The 20,724-nt window shown below is 35.5% G+C and overlaps 1 protein-coding gene across 19 annotated transcripts in view; it reads left to right on the forward strand.

Moving 5' to 3' along the window:
* LOC140161130 (alpha-N-acetylgalactosaminidase-like) overlaps positions 1-20,724 on the forward strand; it is a 62,416-nt gene that overhangs the window by 11,980 nt on the left and 29,712 nt on the right. For 13 of the 19 annotated variants that reach the window (XR_011860074.1, XM_072184547.1, XM_072184553.1 and 10 more), the window contains exons 5-7: positions 567-661; positions 1,095-1,256; positions 2,855-3,052. Coding sequence is in view for 18 of the 19 variants with exons in the window: in XM_072184547.1 (XP_072040648.1) it covers positions 567-661; positions 1,095-1,256; positions 2,855-3,052 (455 nt within the window). In the remaining variant the exon portion in view is untranslated. The other 6 variants (XM_072184541.1, XM_072184543.1, XM_072184548.1 and 3 more) reach the window with 4 other exon arrangements.

Here is a 20,724-nt window from a genome sequence, read left to right on the forward strand (position 1 = left end):
CACCTTTCAACGCATTAGCAGAGTACAATAAAGGGGGAGTGTAGTATGCATCCAGGCCAGGAGTTAATGCAAAAAGGTCCTATCCACAATAATTGTCATTTGACAATTCCTGCATTCTATATATGTGCCCATCCACCACAAACTGGTCGTAAAGTCGGCATTTTCCATTTTGAGATACAATCAAAAACAGTATGTGGATTTCTATGTAAAATATATTAGGAATTTGACCTTTGATGAACCATAACTTCACTTCCAGATGTCCGATGAAGCTGGTTGAGGTGTCATTTTAAAGCTGAAAGTACATACGTTCAAAATCTGCAATAAACAAAAAATGGTCTAGAGCCGACTTTACTACCATTTCGTGGTGGATGGTCACATATATTATACACATAAAAATATGATACCTGGCAACTTTCGCTGATGGGGCCCTCTTGGACTCTAACCCTTTGATTTGTTTGCTGTTTTTTCTGTTTGTTCTTGTTATTTAATGAAAGTAAATTCCACAATATCACACCAAATTTGATATATTGTACTGTTTAATTGTACATGTATGTATTCTTTTACAGGTTATCCTCAGATGACAAAATACTTGAATGCAACAGGCAGACCCATCTTATTCTCATGCAGTTGGCCTGACTATGAAAGAGGAGCAGGTATCCCTGTAAGTCATATGTTTGGTGGTTACTTTAGATAAGCATGTGTACTGAAGCCACCTTGGCCATAGAGGTAGTCATTGTGATGTCAACGCTGCCATCTTGTGGGTATGGTGTGCCTTGTTGCTAAGATCACCGCGTTGACGCATGACTGAAGAGATGTGTCACACGCTGTGACTTACGCGTAATCGGAGGCGTAATGTCTAACGCATTACATACAGAATGGCAGTACCCACAAGATGGCGGATCCCGCGGAAAAGGCTGACGGCCTCTATTGAAGTGACATTTAACAAAAATAAATTATAATTATTCCCAATTTTGTTATGTGCATGCATGCAAGGTTTGATTTGAGGTCTTGTGAGAGTGTGGCCTAATGATTAGGGTACTTGCCTTTGGTGCACAAGGTCATGTATAATATAATTTGCATGATTTCTCCTGCAGATCAATTACACCCTGGTAGCAGAAAACTGCAACATATGGAGGAACTATGTTGACATCCAAGATTCATGGCAATCTGTACTCAGTATCATTGACTACTATGCCAAAGAACAAGATACCTTAGTGCCAGTAGCTGGGCCTGGAAACTTCAATGATCCAGATATGGTAGGCAAAGCATCATGGGAAAGGGATTTGCTATGTTTCTTCTTGGTAATATGCCCATCACTACAAGTTTGCTGATCATGTGAAACAAATTAACTTTTCAAAAGTAGCAGTCGCTTTAAATTTTGATTTCAACACTATTTTATCATGAGTACTCTAGTCCTGAAATGGGATTATAATTGGCTAATGGAATCATTTTCAGCGATATCCAAAGCGTGTACGTTAGTAACTCTTTTTCAACTTTGCGGAACTGCAATCAGGATCACATTTTGGATGTGGAAAATAGGTAGTGTGATTTGTCAGAAATTACTGACCAAATCCTTGAGGCTTGTTTCTAGTATTCGGGCATTCCAAAAATAACTTGGGGAAGGAAGTAGATAAGAAAACAGCCCTGAGATCTAGATGCACAATCTAGCTGGCAAGAGAAGTATCAAGGTTTAAGGATTTGGTAGCTGAGCTGATGAAAAGACCAGAAATTATGACAGCGATGCAGCTGGAGACAGAGGGATTCTGTAGCCAAAGCACCATTTTGTTTGGTTAAATTATGATCAGATGAAAGGAGCACATGACTTTACAGAGACATCTTGCAAAAAAATAGTTTGCCTTATTGCTCCCAAGAATTGATTAAAATGAGCATTATATAGATTAATTTGATCATACTATAAACACAGGCTTTTTGATGAAATATATCCAAGTTATCCTTCCGCAAGTTTCCATAGCCTACAATTGGGTCATCTGCTAGTATGAAAAAGTATGGTTTCTGAATTTGGCTACATTGCATGCAGGGTCTTAGCTAGAAATTGAGAGTTGCCCGTCATTTGAATAAAATTGCCTGTCCTAATTTAACCTTTAAAACATTTATCAGACATCTATAGCCCATTGGGGGTTCAAAAATGTGCTGATATGGCCTTCTCCTACAAATTTGGTCTACTTAAAAGGTCAATTAGCTTCTCAAAACATAAAATTTATAATACCATCTGTCAAAGGCATTAATTTTGCCCGTCCCAGGAGCAAACTCCCCGTCTGAAATGACGGCCAGACGGGTGGCTAGCTAAGACCATGATTGCATGCATGGACAAGAAATCAGCAAATTCTAAGATATGATATAAATGTTATTTCAATTCACAAACACCTTTCTTGGCTTTTAAATAGTGAGAAACTATTGTTTTGCAATTCCAGCCATAATGGCAAATTTAAAAACATACAAAATGTTCAATAATGTACTGCATGTATAGGACAAGGTTGAGCAATTGCAAAATTAATAAATAGCTGAATGTTAATTCCACTTCAAATTGCGAAAATATAAGCACTGATACAGTATATGTGATGCGATCAAGCAAAATCAGTCGGAAATTTTCTGTTTCTTATAGGACAGTAAAAAGCATTTTGCTTGATCGCATCACATGAGTAAATATTCAAATAATTGGAAAACGTCAGTGGTTTTTAAAACATTCACACTTTCATGGTTAAATAGACAATCATGAATTTAAAACCCCACAAAAATATTTTGAAGCTGGGTCAAGACCAATTAAAATTTTGAAAACAAATGAATCCTGTGATAATAACTTGTGATACATAATTGGATTTTGATTATCTTACAGCTCATCATTGGTGACTTCTCACTTAGCGTTGAGCAAGCCAAAGCCCAGATGGCCATGTGGGCAATTCTTGCTGCCCCTCTTCTCATGTCAAATGATCTTCGTACCATCACACCAGAATACAGAGACATTCTACTCAATAAAGATGTGATCGCAATAAGTCAAGATAACGCAGGGATCATGGGAAAGAGAGTATTGCAGGTAAGATGAATTATGATTGGATGATATGGTAATAGGCTGATATGAAAGCAAAAATAATCTGATGCTGTTTTGAATAGTGTTATTGTAAATATAGTTCTTTTTGTCTTGCCTGAACTTTGTTCAGAAATAGACTATGCAGTCACTTTTTCTGTTTGTATGTGTATGTAGGGCTGTATGTAAATGTGTACAGCCCCTCTGATAAACGCCCCCACCATTGTTTTTGAACCAAACTGTTCCATAAATGCTGCAAAATATCAATCAAAATAACAATTGCCGATTTCATGATATCCATGCAGTGGCAGTCATTGTTATTGACAGTGTTTACAATATTTGTAGATATTCCATATTGTTTTGGGGGCACCGCAGCACTGCTAGATGGTACTGATGATGTTTAGGGTGGAATTATTGTTGTAAAATAGACCGCTAATTAATGCCCCCTTTTAGAAAATGCAATGCCCCTGGGACAATAATTAGAGAGAATATGGTATGTGCTATTTGGTTCAAGTTTTGTAAAATAGATGCCATTCCAAAAGTATCACTACTACTGAACTCAAACTTGGTAGCAGTGATCATTGGGTGGGGACTTACAGTGATGTTGAGGTCATATTCATTTTGGGGCCAAAGGTCAATTTGCATAAATACTAAAAATCAATTTTCCCCTTGGAAGTATTAGATCATTACCAAGGTTGATCAAAATACTTCTTATGGGAAGGGTGAAGTGGGGTTTTAAGGACAGTACAGTCAAAGGTCATCTAGGGGTCATATACAATTTTGGGTGAAATTTCAGGAAATGTCTCTGATTGTGCAAAGGTGTGGGAAATTAGACTGCTGCCCTCAGTCGTCAACCGTCTGGATTGACGACTGAGAAAACTATGTGGAAAAAAAGTGACGGATTTTGCAACAGGATTCCTGTGGCATAGAGCATGCGTGAGTTGTGTCCAAATTGACCTTTTGACCGAGTTTGTTGTTTTTAGAAGTTCAGAGCGCGATCTTGTCACAGCGGCGCGGTACACGGGCGCCGCTAGTCAGTCGCGCTACGGCGCACAACCAAAGTCGCATTGAATAGTTTTCAGAAGTCCGTCATGATATTGGCTGTAAGATAATCAGTCATCACTACGAAGCATACACAGTACATGCGAAGTGTAGACGGCTGATTGGAATTAGTCTAGTGGGAAATGTGTTTAAACACAACCAGAGGTTGGCCAAAGTCAAAGGTCATCTAGAGGTCAAATTTTAAATTGCTCCAATTTGATTGAAGCTTGGTGGAAATAACCATGAGGAGAACATGCTAAAAATCATCTTTTGCCCAGGAGGATTTATTTTCTACCAGAATATCAGTGGCATGTGACATTATGGGGTTTGCAATTGCTTGTTCAAAGCAGATAAAGCATTTCTGTGAATGTACAATTCAGGCAAGGCTAATGCACCATAGGTGCTCTTGTTTCTTTAGCTGACATTAAGTGGTTTTTATTTTCTAATGCTAGTGCCCACTAGACAATATGGCAATATTACATATCCTATGCACAACTCACAATATTGCAAGAAATCACACTTCCAGTACACAAAATCACAAATCGCTGTATTGTACGTAGGATTATGATGGCCATTTGGATATGTGGGTAATTTTGAAATTCAATTTTGCAAATGCAGTATGAATAATTTAATACCATTCTCGTGACATGGCAGCATCTTGGATTTGTAGGGAACAGAAATCCCCAGAAGTGGATCATATGAATAAGCTAAAAACCTTGCTCACATTAATGTACTGGCTTGTTTGCTTGCAGTTTTATTTCACTCTATCAAAAGAACAGCACCAATTTTTGTCAATTCATATCAGTCTATTGCCAAGAAACAATGTCAAAAGTACTTCCACAAAAGATAAACATTTGATAGTATGTTGAGATCTGTGAGTCAGAAACATTGCTGTAAAGCTTTTTTCAATGATAATGGTGGAAATACTAATCGCCTCAAATCACTGATAGTAAGAGAGAACCGAGAGAAATCTAAATGAGATATAAATAGTCTACTATCATTTTGTACCAACACTAGATTGCTTTTACTGCAAAGTATAAAGAAATGAAAGTACTTTTGGCTTTGTTTCATATAGAACTTGCAAAAACTAATGCTTAAGATGAATGAAGTCCTGGATAGTTCAGTTGCAAAATATAAACTATTAAACTATAGATGTGACAATGAACATCTAGTCACTTCATCCATGATTGGAGGAACAAGTGGGTACCAGGTTACCATGGTTACAAGTAGAACAATCAATTGTTCACCAATGATGATCTGTGTAACTTATAGTAACACAAAATTAGGTCTGGAAAGATATGTTTTGAATATGTTGTTGAATTTATAGGACTATTTCAGCTAGTAGAGCCAATTCATGATTGATTTGTAAATCTCAGATGATTTAATAATTTAAGGACTTCATCCATTTTAAGTGTGTTTAATTAAAATGTTTCATTATGAAGTAAATTATACATGAGTATGTGCAAGTTGTGGTTTATACTCTTCAAATTGTTGTTCATTCTCTCAGCTATTATTTATCCCAGCAGGCACAGGTCCCGGCACAGGTTGACATTTCAATGTTGATTTGACGTTGAAATGTCAACATGTATCTGCTGGATTAGGATTAAAGGTACTGAGAATTAATTCATTTATCTATTGCCCTCCTGGGCAGTACATGTAAGTCAATGGACAGTGAATGATCATGTGTGTGTGGTGTAAGATGCTGACATGGATAAACTGACATGTTATGACCCATGTTATGACTGCTGAATATTTGCATCAAAACTTTGATTGTAAATGAGCGAAGGAAGCTATAAAAATGTTGTACAAAATGAAGTGGTTATACCAGAACTTGCACACACTAACATGTAAATCATTTGGATAATATTTGATGTGAAATTACAATCTACAATCCATGTAGTGTGGTGGCGGTATTATACATGTAGCTATAGTCGCTGGCAGAGATAAACTCAGCATAGGCTATTCCGAGTAATAATCCATACACCCCTATAGAAGACATGATCTTAATCTTCCACACAGGGGTGTAGATTTCAAATGTAATACCCCATTCAGGTAACCCTATTTGAAATTCACACTCCCTGTGTGGAAGATTACAGTCATGTCTTCCATAGGGGGTGTATGGATTTCAACTGGAATAGCCCAATGTTGCATCTGACTACCTGTTAGTAGAAACATGGTATGCTTGTCTGTCTTACCATTTGATTTAAAACGTTATTGGATATTAGTCGCCATACATACAGCATCTTTTGAAGGCAGAAACTTGCCACACACCCCAAGGATGACGATGGACGCAATATTTCTGTTTATTTCTGTGGGGACTATAGAATGTACATGTATATAATGAAACTGCTATAGTCTGTTCACTGAATATGGGTTTGACCTTATCACTTTGTCTCAAATGTATACAGTTACAATTTATATTTGCTATATGAATCCTAAACTTGATACATGCACTTGTAACATGGATGATTCGATAAATTGTCTTTTTGCTATGAAGTTGCAGTGTACGTATGTAGTGAAAGGTTGTTTTAGACCCATGAAGTAGTGAACAGGTTGTACTGGGAATCATTATAGTCAGTCTCGTCTCAAGTTGAGAGTAACACCATCTTGGATTTTGCAATGGAAGAATCAAATTAATGTGTTTATGTGGTTGCATGGCCAGTGTACAGACAAATCACCCTTCTATGCATGTGTCTGCACCCTGCAGGATTAGATTAGTGTGCCTGAATCGAATCTGCCACTGCGAAATCCAATGTGGCGTTACTCTCAACTTGAGACAAGACAGACTATAGATCCTATGTGTGTCTTATCTTACACCGCCATAGTCTGTATTAGTTGAGCTATGTGTACCCTACCCTGCTGTTATTGAAATGCACTGTGTGTGTTTGTACAGCAATTTCAAGTACAGAGACAGAGGTTAGATTAAGAGAGATTGGACTTTCCACACTCCTGTGCGTTATAATGCTGACATTTGATTGTTTCACACAGGCAATAAGTGTAACTGCAGCATTTATCACTTAAAGCCCAAAATGGAATGATAAATTTCCTCTTAAAACAGAAGATCTAAATGAATGTAGCACTGCCATGTGTAATTAATTAATGGGCACTGGACACAGATCAAACAGGCATACAATGAAGAATCAGGTTTTCAGGTGCAAGAAAAAACAATCTAGAAGTAGGCCTATGCTATTTTAGTCCCCATGAGCGACATGCCAACATGGAGGAATCCAAGCTCTCATAATCTATCTCTTTGAAACCAAATATATAGGGGTGATTGCACAACCCTATGTAATATGACCCATGACTTATTAAGTCATAACAATAACACAAATTGTATAAAATATCCTGCAACTAATATACAATACATGATCGGAGTTGAGAATGAGGATGTTTCTTGGAATCAACACACAATTCAGGGCCATATAGGCACAAAAAGTAGGGGTTATCCAGAGGAAGCTGCATTTAATACATCTGGCTGGCAATTGTAGTCTGTATTCTAGTCCCCATAGCGATCTACATCTTCATTCTTGATCCCCAAGTAGATGAAACCCATGCATGTATACAAAGGCTGTATGTTGCTATGCATGCATGCTGAATGCCCATCACTGCTATAATAGTATAGTAGTTTCAAGCACCATATGGATAATGAACATGATAGTCACCTGTTTGATATTACTATACCTGTTTGATATAGCATATACTATGACATGACCTAAAATGTTTACACTAAAGCCATAATGTCTGTACTGAAATTTTGGAATAAACTACATTTTATGGAACTGATTTAATCCATTAAAGAGGCTTTCATGAATATGATGAAAAAGCCAGAGACCCGGTTCAACAAAATCTAGCCAATTGGAGCATTGTGAATCTTGGATAATATAATGTATGCTATTTGCCTTCTTGTGGTTTCTGATACATATTTATATTTGCTACCTTCTACTGAATAGGCAAATTTAGTGAGAGGAAAAATAGTTTAAAACCCTTTTAAGATTGTGTTTGTGTGTTTGGGGGGAGGGGGGGGGGTATTTGTGTGCGGGGTTGGATGTGTGTACCTTCTCGTGAAGTAGGTTCTATTTTCTAGCTTTACTAATAACACATAGATTTACATGTTTTCATCCTAACCTATAACTTAAAACAAGCATACTTGTAGATTCGTCTGATTCGAATTTTCTAATTTGACTAACACTGCATGCATTTTTTCTCGGTACATAACCTGAGATAAGTACATTCAAGTAATAACATTTATGTGCACCTGTTCTGCTGTTCTGCTGTTGGTTTCAATTTTAGCTATACTGTATGTGTATATTAATCACAACTTATAACACAAGATTACAAATTTGGCACAACTTATTAATAGCAATATTTCCACCTGTCGGTTTGTGATATAGAATATAGTCTTAATTTACTAATATTGCATGTTTGTGTGAGTCTATAACTTGTTATCTCAGGTTATAACTGCACCTGTTTGTGCTCTTAGGATTCATATTTGTGCTACATTTACCTGTTCTGAACTAACTAGAAAATATTGTAAAGTGTGACATTTTTTGGGTATTAATTTTTAAGGATTCAAATTGTATGGATCAGTTTTGTGGTGCCTTATGTTTGCGATTACAAATAGTTACACATGGGTTAAATATTTGTGCATGTTTTTAAATTCATGATTTTAAAATGACCTGCAAAAAGCACAAAAATAGAAACCTCATAAAAATTTCCCGCTATACACAGTACTTCTCGGACTTGATTACCTTCACATACTTTGCATGTGCATGTTAAACTCTTCTTTTTGGTTTGGTATAAGTGTTTTTTTTATCTTTAAATCTATCTTTTTTGCATATGCATGGTGTTTTCAGTTCTTATTTTTGATTTGGTAATATTGGTATTTGATTCTTCATATGGCAACTACTTCTTAGTGTGTATAACTGGCTCTGTGCCATACCATCTGAAATAATCAACTTCGCTCCTCACTCGCTGACCGCTTTGTGACCACACACTCGCTATTTGAGGACATCGCGATCCGCTGACTGAGCCATTTCTAATCGGTGTGTTAAGGGATCTAAAATGAGCGTTTATTGCGTTTAGACAGTATTTTTTGTAGGACATGAGAGCACCTCAGACCTATCGAATTGCATTCTGAATAATGAAGCATGTCTTTCTGATATCAAATAATTTTCATTTTTGAAAATCACAATATAATACAAATTTTATGACAAATTATAAAAATTTGATATTTTTCAAATTTTTGATATATAACAGTCCTCAAGTAAATTATATAAATCTAATGATATATTCTTAAAGTGTATGTAGCAGGGAGGAAAAGCCGACGGTCAATTGAAAATTTTGACCTTTCATATTGAAGATATGGATTTTTTTCCCAAAAAGACCTTTTTTTTGTTGGCGTTCATACCCCAGCCCTTAAGCATTCATCGTAATAGGTGAACACATTTGGAGAGAGCACCATTTGTAAAGTTTTTAATCATCAAGTATAGCACTGATATTCACCTCGGGCAGCAAATCTACAATGCTATTTTTGTTTCATGTGAAAACTGTGTGGACATCTGCCGTAGTTGATGATACAACATTGATTTTGATGACTCCATATTTTCCAATATTTTATTGCCACATTGAAAACCTAACAAATGTAGCTGAACAATGATCACAAAATGTAGACAAGAAAGTGAAAATACAAAATAATTGCCACAGAATATAAAATTAACTTGGATCAGTGTTAGCAATCAGTTTGCTGTGAGTACAACATGTACTTCCAATTAGCAGTTAGATCTCTAAACGTAACTTAGCAGTTAGATCTCTAAACGTAACCCCCAAAAAATATTTTTCTTGCCCCCCCCCAGTTTGCCCCCCCCCTCTTTTGAGGCAAAAACCCCAAAATCATGTAAATTTTCACTTTTTATGGCAATTTTGGGGCTAAATTGTCCAATTTTGCCCTCCTGAAATTCACTTTGCCCCCCAATGCCCCCGAAAAAATTCCTGGCGCCGCCACTGGACCTGAATATTGTGATGATTTAGACTCATCATTTTGTGACTTCTCTCAAAACAAGCCGAAATATCTGTATATCATTACTCAAACACCATATGCATGTACATCATAGACATATAACACAATAAAAAAAAAAAAACATCATCACTTTGAGGCCAATCTGTTCTATGACACGTACTGGCATCATACATTGCTTGAAACCTCCCTTTTTTCATGAAACCTGAAATGTTTGTGTTATCATCCCATTTCACAGCATGTGGTTGTTTGTTTGTTTGTTTGTTTGTGTGTGTGTTTTTATAAGAACTCGTATTATCTCATCCTAAAATATGTTTCTTTGTATTCTAAATGCATGTTGGTATCTGTGTGGTAAATATCCTGGTTTGGTTATCCTTTGGTTGGACTCTATAACAAACTGAAAAGCAGTTTGTTCTGCTAAACATCTTAATTATGATTTGCAAACTGTATATAATTATGTGTGTAATGAATTATAGACCTGTTTCTTGTGATGTTATCAGTTAAAAGTGGGTCCAAAATGAGTCTGTTTATAAGAAACTAAGCGTTGAGGTTCGTTTTTCACATTTGTGTATTGATTGTTTACATCTAGACCCAATATACTACAGACTGTCTCTTGGACCCAAATTTGATTAATCATGACATCGTGGAAAAAGGTCAATATCATAAGTAGTAAAAATAAGAAGTTCATATATTTTGACTTTGTTTTATAGCCCAAACAGTTGTAAAGTTGATGTGTATTTCAGATAATTTTTAACTTGCTTACCTTTAGAAGAGCAGGAACATTGATTTTGAATTTTATGATGAGCATGCAGCTATGTGGGTTTTGACATGCAAAAGTCTGTACATAATTTTGCACCAGCTATCACTTTACTAACTGCCTCACTGCAGGGTATATCAAAAAGATTGGTACCAGTAATGGTACCAATTAATATGGAGTGAGCATGGCCAAGACTGCCATATCAAAATGCAGCATAACATCCACCAAATTTGTAGATTTTTGTAATAAAAGGTCATAAAACTAATGATAACCATTTTCAAGAGGATCTAATGTTGAATTTGGAAGCAGCAGGCATATCATTAGACAACAGGGTAGCAATCATTTTGATACACCCTGTATAACACATGCTAACATGCAAGTAGGTGATTGAGACTGCGGTTTATTAACATCCCTGCTAGTTAAAGACTAACAAACTAATCACTAGTTGTGTTGTGATCAATGTAAATGACTTTTTTTGTCACTTTATATCCTGGATGTATTACAATGTAGGAGTACAGTGAGGTACTACCACTCAAAGTTGATGAAGTGAAATGTTATACCATATTTTCGTCAAATAAGGGGGGGCGTTACATTTTCCAAACGGGGGGCGTTTATTCAAGGTCAATTTTAGAACGATAATTCCCGTTAAAATCATTAGGTAAACTTAAAACTCACGCTAAAATGACGGAACTATGAACTAGAAACTTCTAGAAACTAGAGACTTCTGGTTCACTTCCGGGTTTTCAATCCAAATTTTCGCCAAAAAATGACGCTATTATCGACCATGTGTGCAACTTGGTAAGCTTACTACACAAATATCGGCATTTTGAAACATCTTGGTTGAAAAAAGTGGTGGGGGGGGCATTTATTTGAGGGGGGGGCGACTATTTGACGAAATACAGTACTTATGTTTCTGTGTAATGCAGGAAAGCTTAATCCATGTGCTATCACCTTCTTGCCCTCCATAACAGGATGGTCCACTCTTACCTCAATTTGTAGAAGCTTGGACACGCCCTCTAGCAGATAAAAAGTATGCCGCTCTTTTCTACAGTCGCAGTATTAAGCAGCCACTGAATACCAACGTAACCATGAAGGACCTAGGCCTACCAGATTATAAGAAGGGTTACATGGTGACTGATGTGTATGCAGGAAAAAAGATGGGTTTCTTTGGCGAGAAAGATAGACTTTTAGTCAAAGTTAATCCATCTGGTGTAGTACTAATTAAAGCTGAGCCGTGAAGGATACATTTTTTTACAGGAGATATATCACATAATTTGATCCACTTTGGACCAGTGTCAGTAAATTTGACACTTGACTTACTATTATACTGTATAGCTCATAATCTTATGCTTTGTACTGTTGCATGTCCCAACATCTTGGATCTTACTTGGTTGTTATGTTATGAAACACAACTGCATGCACGCCATTTTATATCAATACACAATGTTATGAGTCTCATTTGTTTCGCCAATTATAAGCCAAACAAACTTTAACAGTGTTGATCTCCACTTATCATTGAATGTTGGGAAGATTTTGCATGGTGATAAAACCAATTGATAGCTGCATGCACTATTATTAAGGCTGATCATTGATCTCCACTTATCATTGAATAATGGGAAGATTTTGCATGGTGATAAAACCAATTGATAGCTGCATGCACTATTATTAAGGCTGATCATAGAAAGGGACATTTTGTTAGTAAAGTCAGTCTCGTCTCAAGTTGAGAGTAACACCATGTTTGATTTCGCAGTGGCAGATTTGAATCGCATGCGCTAACATGACCTAATCACTCACATAGAATGGCGATTTGTTCATACACTAGTAATGCAATCGCATAAACGTGCTGATTTGAATCTGCCACGTCAAAATCCAACATGGTGTTACTCTCAACTTGAGATGAGACACATTATCATAATAGTTACCGTATTGTACAAATATTTGTTAACAGTGCAAATTGGGTTTACTGCATGTGCACAGGGTATGGTATATATTTTCTATTGCAAAAGTGTCACATCCCTAAGTTTGCAGTCCCACGTTGGGATTATGACTCGCAAGTTTAGCCGCTAGTTCATAGTATACTGAAGCCTTTCAGGTGTGTCACAGTGCACATAAATTCATCCATATTTTGGTTTTAGACCAAGTAGAGTTGTTATGTGACATTATAAGAAGTCTAATGCATGTTTTTGGTTGGCATTGAACCTTATGAAACCATTCCTGTCATTTATGTACTAATTTAGTTTGGAGTATGCTTAGTAAGTACTCAAGTAGCTGACCAGCTTTTTTCCCCACACCACTGTTTCATTCATTCACAGCATCATGCTAATGGTATAGAGGCCTGGACACGCCCTTTATCCAACGGTGTATTCAGCATTGTATTCTTCAGTCGTAGCGTTAAGGAACCAGAATTCGTAACAGTTGTGATGAAAGCACTGGCAGTTTCAAGTGATACGAGTTACGAGGTCACAGATGTGTATGCGCAAAAGAGTATGGGTGTGTTTAAGCCCACTGATTCTATTACTGTTTATGTGAACCCTAATGGAGTGGTGATGTTGAAGGCAACTCCACAAAAAGTTTGGAAAGTGGAAAACAATATGATTGTATTGAATTAATAACATGTACACTCATAGAATTCGAGATGGGCTAGTACAATATCAAGTTGTGATTTTAAATTTCAAAAGAATCACTTTTTCAGATACATTTGTGACATATGATTCAATTAGATCAAAGTTAGCAATGATGACAATGAGATATATGCAAAAATAAGGAACACCAAAACAAACAAACAACATTTGAAGAAATGGACATATAAAAAGTTCATAACTTTGCTAAGGATTTCAACATTGGTAAACAAAGGTACTGAGCATTAGAATAGATTGGTCTTACACTAATACATGTTTGTAAAGCCGCCTTTATCAATAATATAGTTGTTCAAACTCCAAATAATGTTTTTATGGTGTCGAGTGTCTGCCTCTCGTCTGTTTCGTAAAAAGAAACTGGTTTAAAGGCATATATCGGTATAGTAACTCATTTTTCACAATTTCTGACTTTGATCTAAGCTGAGACGAAGTGGATCAGATTGTGTCACATATGGAATGCAATTATCAGGCTTATTAATATATAAACAATCACTAGAGTTGATATAGTATTTAAGAAATCAACATTGAGGTATGTTTTCATTTATATTAAGATTTACAGAAGTTTTTATAAATGTACAAGTCATGGTTTTAGAGCTATGAATTTTATAAAAAATATTTTGCACAAAATTTACAATAACAGAAAACACAGTAAACAATAGGTAGAGTGGTAACTTAACACCTGCCAGCATGCTGGTGACGGGTAATTTTGATGTTGTAGTGGGTAACGCTTCAGAAGATTATGACCTTTTTGCAATTTGTGTTACAAACTACCCTTAGTCTTTGTTCAAAATGCATCTAAGTTTCTGTAGATCGGAGTGTAAATAAGGTGCATATTTTCTTAGCATTATTTCATAACATGGATTAACTGGAATATCCCATTGGGTTCTACTATTACGGTACTATGTAATCAATTAGAATGAGTTGTAGATTTCATTTTAATTCAGCTTTAAACGAGAAAATGGGAAATATAACCCCGGCAGGGAATCAAACCTGGGACCTTGGCTTGTCGAAACCTATGCCATCTTTTATATTTATATACATGAGCTTTTTAGTGACACAGAAATTGGATATTACAGAAGTAGTCACTCTTTACCGATTTATTCCCAGAGAGGATAACATTTCCTATTTTCTCTGATATTGTGTAACAAGGAACAAAATTCTTGCAAATGTGTTAAGGGCTGGGGTATGAACGTTTGGACAGTATTTATTTTGGGACATTAGAGCACATCAGACATATCGAATTGCATTCTGAATACTGAAGAATGTCATTCTGATATCAAATAATTTTGAATTTTTGAAATTCGCAATTTAATACACATTTTATGGCAAATCATTAAAAATTGATATTTTTGATATTTAACAGTACTTGAAGTAAACTTTATAAATATGATGATTTATACTTAAAGTGTATGTAGGTGGGTTGAAAAGCCGACGATCAATTGAAAATTTTGACCTTTCGTATTGAAGATATTAATTTTTTTTCCCAAAACACCAAAAAAAATTAGGTCTTTTTGGGGAAAAAATCCATAGCTTCAATATGAAAGGTCAAAATTTTCATTTGACCGTCGGCTTTTCCTCCCTGCTACATACACTTTAAGAATATATCATTAGATTTATATAATTTACTTCAAGGACTGTTATATATCAAAAATTCGACAAATATCAAATTTTTATAATTTGTCATAAAATTTGTACTATATTTGTGATTTTCAAAAAATGAAAATTATTTGATATCAGAAAGACATGCTTCGTATTCAGAATACAATTCGATAGGTCTGAGGTGCTCTCATGTGCCACAAAAAATACTGTCGAAACGCAATAAACGCTCATTTTAGATCCCTTAAGTTGTTGAGTTTCATTGTTGATACTAGAACTATATTTTTAATCATCTTAAAATTTGAAGAGTCTTGAAGACCTACATTTTTGAGTTGCAGATTAATTGCATTTCTCTTGATTTCAATAGTAGTCCATCTAGAAGAACCTACAGGCACTCAAATTTCTGGTCGTTGGACTTTCTTAATGGACTAGATTTCAGTAGTTTGAAAATAGTCATATCTGAGGAATATTGAGCTATTCCAGTTAAAATCCATACACCCCCTGTGGAAGACATGATCTTAAATTATCTCCCACACACGGTGTGTAGATTTCAAACAGAGTCACCCATTCAGGTAACCCCATTTGAAATACACACTCCCTATGTGGCAGATTAAAGTCATGTCTTTCATAGGGGGAGTATGGATTTCATATGGAATAGCCCACTTGTAATATGTTCAGCAATATTTGTACTAATTCTAGTCTCCAAATTTGTTGAAGAAAATGACAACTGAATCAAAATATCTCATTTTGCTTGAATGTGTTAATATGTTGCTTACTGTGTAGTTATAAATATATAATCCAGACTTTTGTGCAATTGTATAACAGTGTTGTTTAAGCCCAGGAATTAAATGGACAATTTCAAGATGGCCTTATTTAGATGAATTTTAAGCTTACTCACCAAGCAATGTTTGTTGCTGACGTTAAAGCTTTTGCCATAGAACAGTCACTATAGCCTGCTCAGTGTGATTGAATTACTGTTTGAGATGTTGTGCTTTTAGTTGAGAGTAACACTATGTTGGATTTTTCAGTGGCAGATTCAAATCGTGCACGCTAACCTAATTCTTGGGGCATACATACACACACAGTGTATTACACATGCATAGAAGGGTGATAAGCTGGCAACACAACCACATAAACGCATTGATTCGAATCGGTCAAATAGAAATCCAACATGGCGTTACTCTCAACTTTCATATAATCCAGTACAACAGCTGGAATTGGTGTAGCATGTTTTGAGATTGCCCATTTAATTCTTTGATTATCTGTAGCTGTCAGTTACAAAATTAGGGTACCTATTTTTCTATATTTCTATCATTGTACGTATACATACACATGACCAAATTGAATCCATGTATGATATCATTTTCATGTTTTGATAAATTGTAAGGAGTATTAATTCAAATGCATGACATACTGAAAAAATGTAAACAAATGTTGATGTCTGCTTTGCACAAAATGACTTTAGAAAAAGCACATTGTGTAGTGGTGTTCATCCCTCGGCCATGTCTGTAATCATGCTGTTCAATTCAATCATTAATCATGTGTGTGCTTAAACATTCAGCATTGCAATTAAATATATGTATTGTAAGTTAGTATCTTCAGGTGAAATAAGCACAAAAATAGTGTTTGTTTGTCCACACAATCTGCCCACAAGGGACAAATAGTCGGTTGGGAGTATATTTTATGACGTTTTTTGCATCCAGGCACATGATAGCAAATATGGTTACTTGGTATAATATACCCATAACATGCAGAATGCTTGCAGACCAAGAAATGTACTCAAAGAATATTTCAATCTCAAAAGTATGTTTCTAAAAACTCTTGATTGTTATTTTTCAGAAAAAAAAATGTTTTGAAAAAGAAAACAAGTTATGTTTGGTCAAATGTTGACAAACAAACACTTTTTGGGTGGCCTTATTTTAAAAATCTTAATTCCATTTGGTAATTGGTACAAGATATTGTGTAGCCTATATGTTTTACATTCAGTGTCCATAATACGCTGACAAAAAGTTGCTGTTTTTATTGTATGTCCGTATTTGTGTGTGTATGAAATACACTTTTCACGTCACCATTCAGTCACCAGGATAAAATTCTGTGTCAAGGAAGAAATTGGCAAATTTAATAAAACAAAAACAAACATTACTTGAGAATAAAACAGTGTTGCCTGTCTTCAGGAAATTTCCTGATTTCAGGAAATTTTACTCGGATGATCCTGTACAAATGCATAGGCAAATTACATTTTTCAGGAATTTTTTTGCCATTTCAGGATTTTTTGACAACACTGACTGGCATCTCTGATAAAATAGGGCAAGATAATGGAAGGTTTATATTAAAAAAAAAAAAGACAAGGCAATATCTGTTTATTATGTGATGAAAGAAGATTAGATAAATGGATGAGGCTCAGTCCAGCCCAATATTTTCATGTTCTTCGAGCCAAAGGATTATTATTAATATAAGGATACTGTCAACCTTTTATTTGTATTACCACCAATAAATTGGAAAATACCAACATCTTTGAAATAGTTGAAATTCCAACTCTTCGAAATAGTTAAAATTATGACATATGATGTATTCAGTGTCAGCAGAATGAATATTTGAAATATGGTAGCACTGCATGAAATGTATACATAGCACAATGCAATTGTATTCCTTGAAAAATATCTTTGCTAAATGAAATTATTTTAAACAAAAATATGTGTGCCAAGTAACACTGGCAGTAACTTACAAAGTCTTGTGGTGGCGGATACTTCAAAAACATTTTGTAAAAAACTGTAGACGTACTATTTTTCTATTCTTGAATATAAATAAATTTCTAGACTTTCATTAAAAATGAAATATATTTGTTTGCCTATATTATTTTATGGTTTAAGCAATCTTTATTCATTAAAAAACACAAAGAATGGAAACACAAAACCCAGGACAGGGTTTGGGGAGACCCAAACTACCCATGCAGGGTAAACATCAAAAACACACAAAGTTCAATAAAAACAATTCATCAAAAAACAAGAAAAATAGAAAACCTGAAAGAATTAAGGGCATGGATGAGACAGAAGAAAGAGAAATCCTCCAGAGGAGGAGCGCAGCATTTTATGTAAGAGCAACTCTCCCAAACAGCATTATTATAGCTTATATTCAAATAAAGATACATATGATAATCTTACAAAAACATGAAATGTAAGAAGTGCACAAATTCTAAATAAAACTAAAATCTTTATATTTTAACAATTCAATCCCTATTCTAAATGTATTTTTACATATTTATTGAATTTGACATTTTTTTGGTGTTCCATGTCACAAAATTCTCAGAAGTGCTTTTATCAAGAAGTTGTCAAGCACTACAAGTTGCCAATTTGTCATGCCTCCAATAATTTCATACTCATTGACAACAATTTTAAGGAAAAATAAATATATTTGCGTGCTGTTTTCAAACAAGCATAGCAATTTTTTCCTATTTGCTTGCTATTTCCCACAGAAAGGCAAGATACAAGTATGGACCAAACCATTGGCTGCCGTCTTCCAGTATGCCACAACAATCTTCAATGGAGGCAATGCACCCACCAATGTGTCAATACCTGTTAGGGATTTAGGCACCAACTATGACACTGGCACCATCCATATTCACGATGTGTGGAGACAGATAGAATATCCCAACTTAAATTATCTTTATGATGTATTTTCGACCACGGTCAACTCTAATGGGGTTGTCTTGCTTCACATTTTCCCTGTTGTATAAGTTTTGGTTATTCAGTTTTTATTTACCAGAAAAACATCAATAATTTTACATAGAAACGTTGGAGGTTTGACCAAAAATGAGCAAAGCTCGTAGAAGTGTTGGCCACTTTAAAAGAAAAAGGTTGAATTATATACATGCTGCTTTGTAGGAATTGAATATACTCAAATTATTTTATGATGGATAACTATTCGTATTAGTTTCAACAATGATTTCCGTATGGACAAGACCAGAATGCAGACGACAATCCTATTTTTAAAAACATTTGATGGTACATCATTAAAAGGCCTCATGACACTAAACCAAAACCTAATTTGGTTTAATGGGTGTCAGTTATTTCCAAACTCAGTCTGAAATATCCAGAGTTCATTACATCATGCAAAACAATTTTTATTGTTCATTTGGAAGAACAGAGCTTCTTTCCTTTGGACCCCCCCCCAAAAAAAAAAACCAAAGGAAAATATATAGGCTAAACGGTATCCTCTGTCTTTGGTTTATTCCATTACAGAATGGCTCTATAGAGGTTTGGACCAGAAATCTTACCTTTCTCGGCGAATTTGCAACTGCTATACTTAATGTCGGGGATTATGGTGCACCGATTAATGTATCCATACCTTTAACCGACTTTGGTGTCGAAACACCTATTGGTATTTTTGACATACAAGACGTTTTTCTTCAAAAGGATTATTACAATTACGACATGGACCAGAACTTTTATATCGAAATACCACCGAATAGTGTCGCTTTTCTACATTTGTATCCATCGGAATTTAGGAAGTTGAAAAATAGTTAATAGCCTAATTTTAATCATTCTTGCCATATAATTTATCAGTGTCTAAATACAATACGAATATGCAAGATAAAAAAAGAAACACATAAACTTAATGTTGGTTTTTTGCTCCTCATCTGTGGAAGTCATCCACAACCACACCAACACACCCTACTGACACCCACACATACACTACTTTTCATCGTTTACATCAATTATATACATATTTTCACTATAGTTTCAGATTTCAGAGAATCTGTTCCCGAATCCATTGCCTTGGTGCAATTATCAAGGCTGACTTCAAGAATTTTGATGTGAACAAGTTGCATCGCTGAAACGTAACAAAAGCACAAAAGCAACTTTCATCTCCTCCGAGTCGTTTGTATACAATAGGTCGGTTCAAGTATTTGTAAATGGCTAATCCGAAAACTAGCCAGTCACGCGGATTGATTGACAGCTATTGTTGAGTTACCATTGGCAGGCAATAGCTAATTAACGATGCCAAAACGGCTATAGCGTTTTGGCATCGTATTTTATCTCCCCATTGTTTGAGTTACAAAAAGTGAGCAGATACTGATCAATATAAAGTGACCATGCTGAAACCCAGAAGGATACAATGGATGTTAACAAAGAGATTGAATTAATTATAGATTGAATAAAAGCCAATGCCTTCTATAGACGAATCCAAGTAGCCAAGTCATGGTCAGGATTTGGTCGGACATCTTTGGGTAGCCGCTTGCACCAACCTGGTGCTTTGAGCGTCCAATTGTGCACATAAAAGCCACCTAACACCTAGAGAAGATGCAAGGACGAGAAGTACATCAAAGCATAGATACCGCGTGTAGTTAATCCGATTATTATGTATTAAGGTGTAAAACGGGTGATGGAATGTAGTTTAAAATTTCCGCCAAGGCCGAATCATTTCACATTTTGAGTGCATTGTAGCCGACGGCTACCCAACTAAAGGCTGCTAGTCAGGTGTAGGAATGCGTGTATTTGGATTCGTCTATAGGTTACGGACTATGAACTACAAACGTGGTTACATTGACCACTGCCAGAAGCGATAAATAAGTCGGAATTTATCATTGGCAATATTCGTTGAGCCTTTGGAATGAAACATATCATTTTTTCCTTTGGAA

This window comes from Amphiura filiformis, chromosome 9, assembly GCF_039555335.1.
Source record: "Amphiura filiformis chromosome 9, Afil_fr2py, whole genome shotgun sequence".
Taxonomy (NCBI): Eukaryota; Metazoa; Echinodermata; class Ophiuroidea; order Amphilepidida; family Amphiuridae; genus Amphiura; species Amphiura filiformis.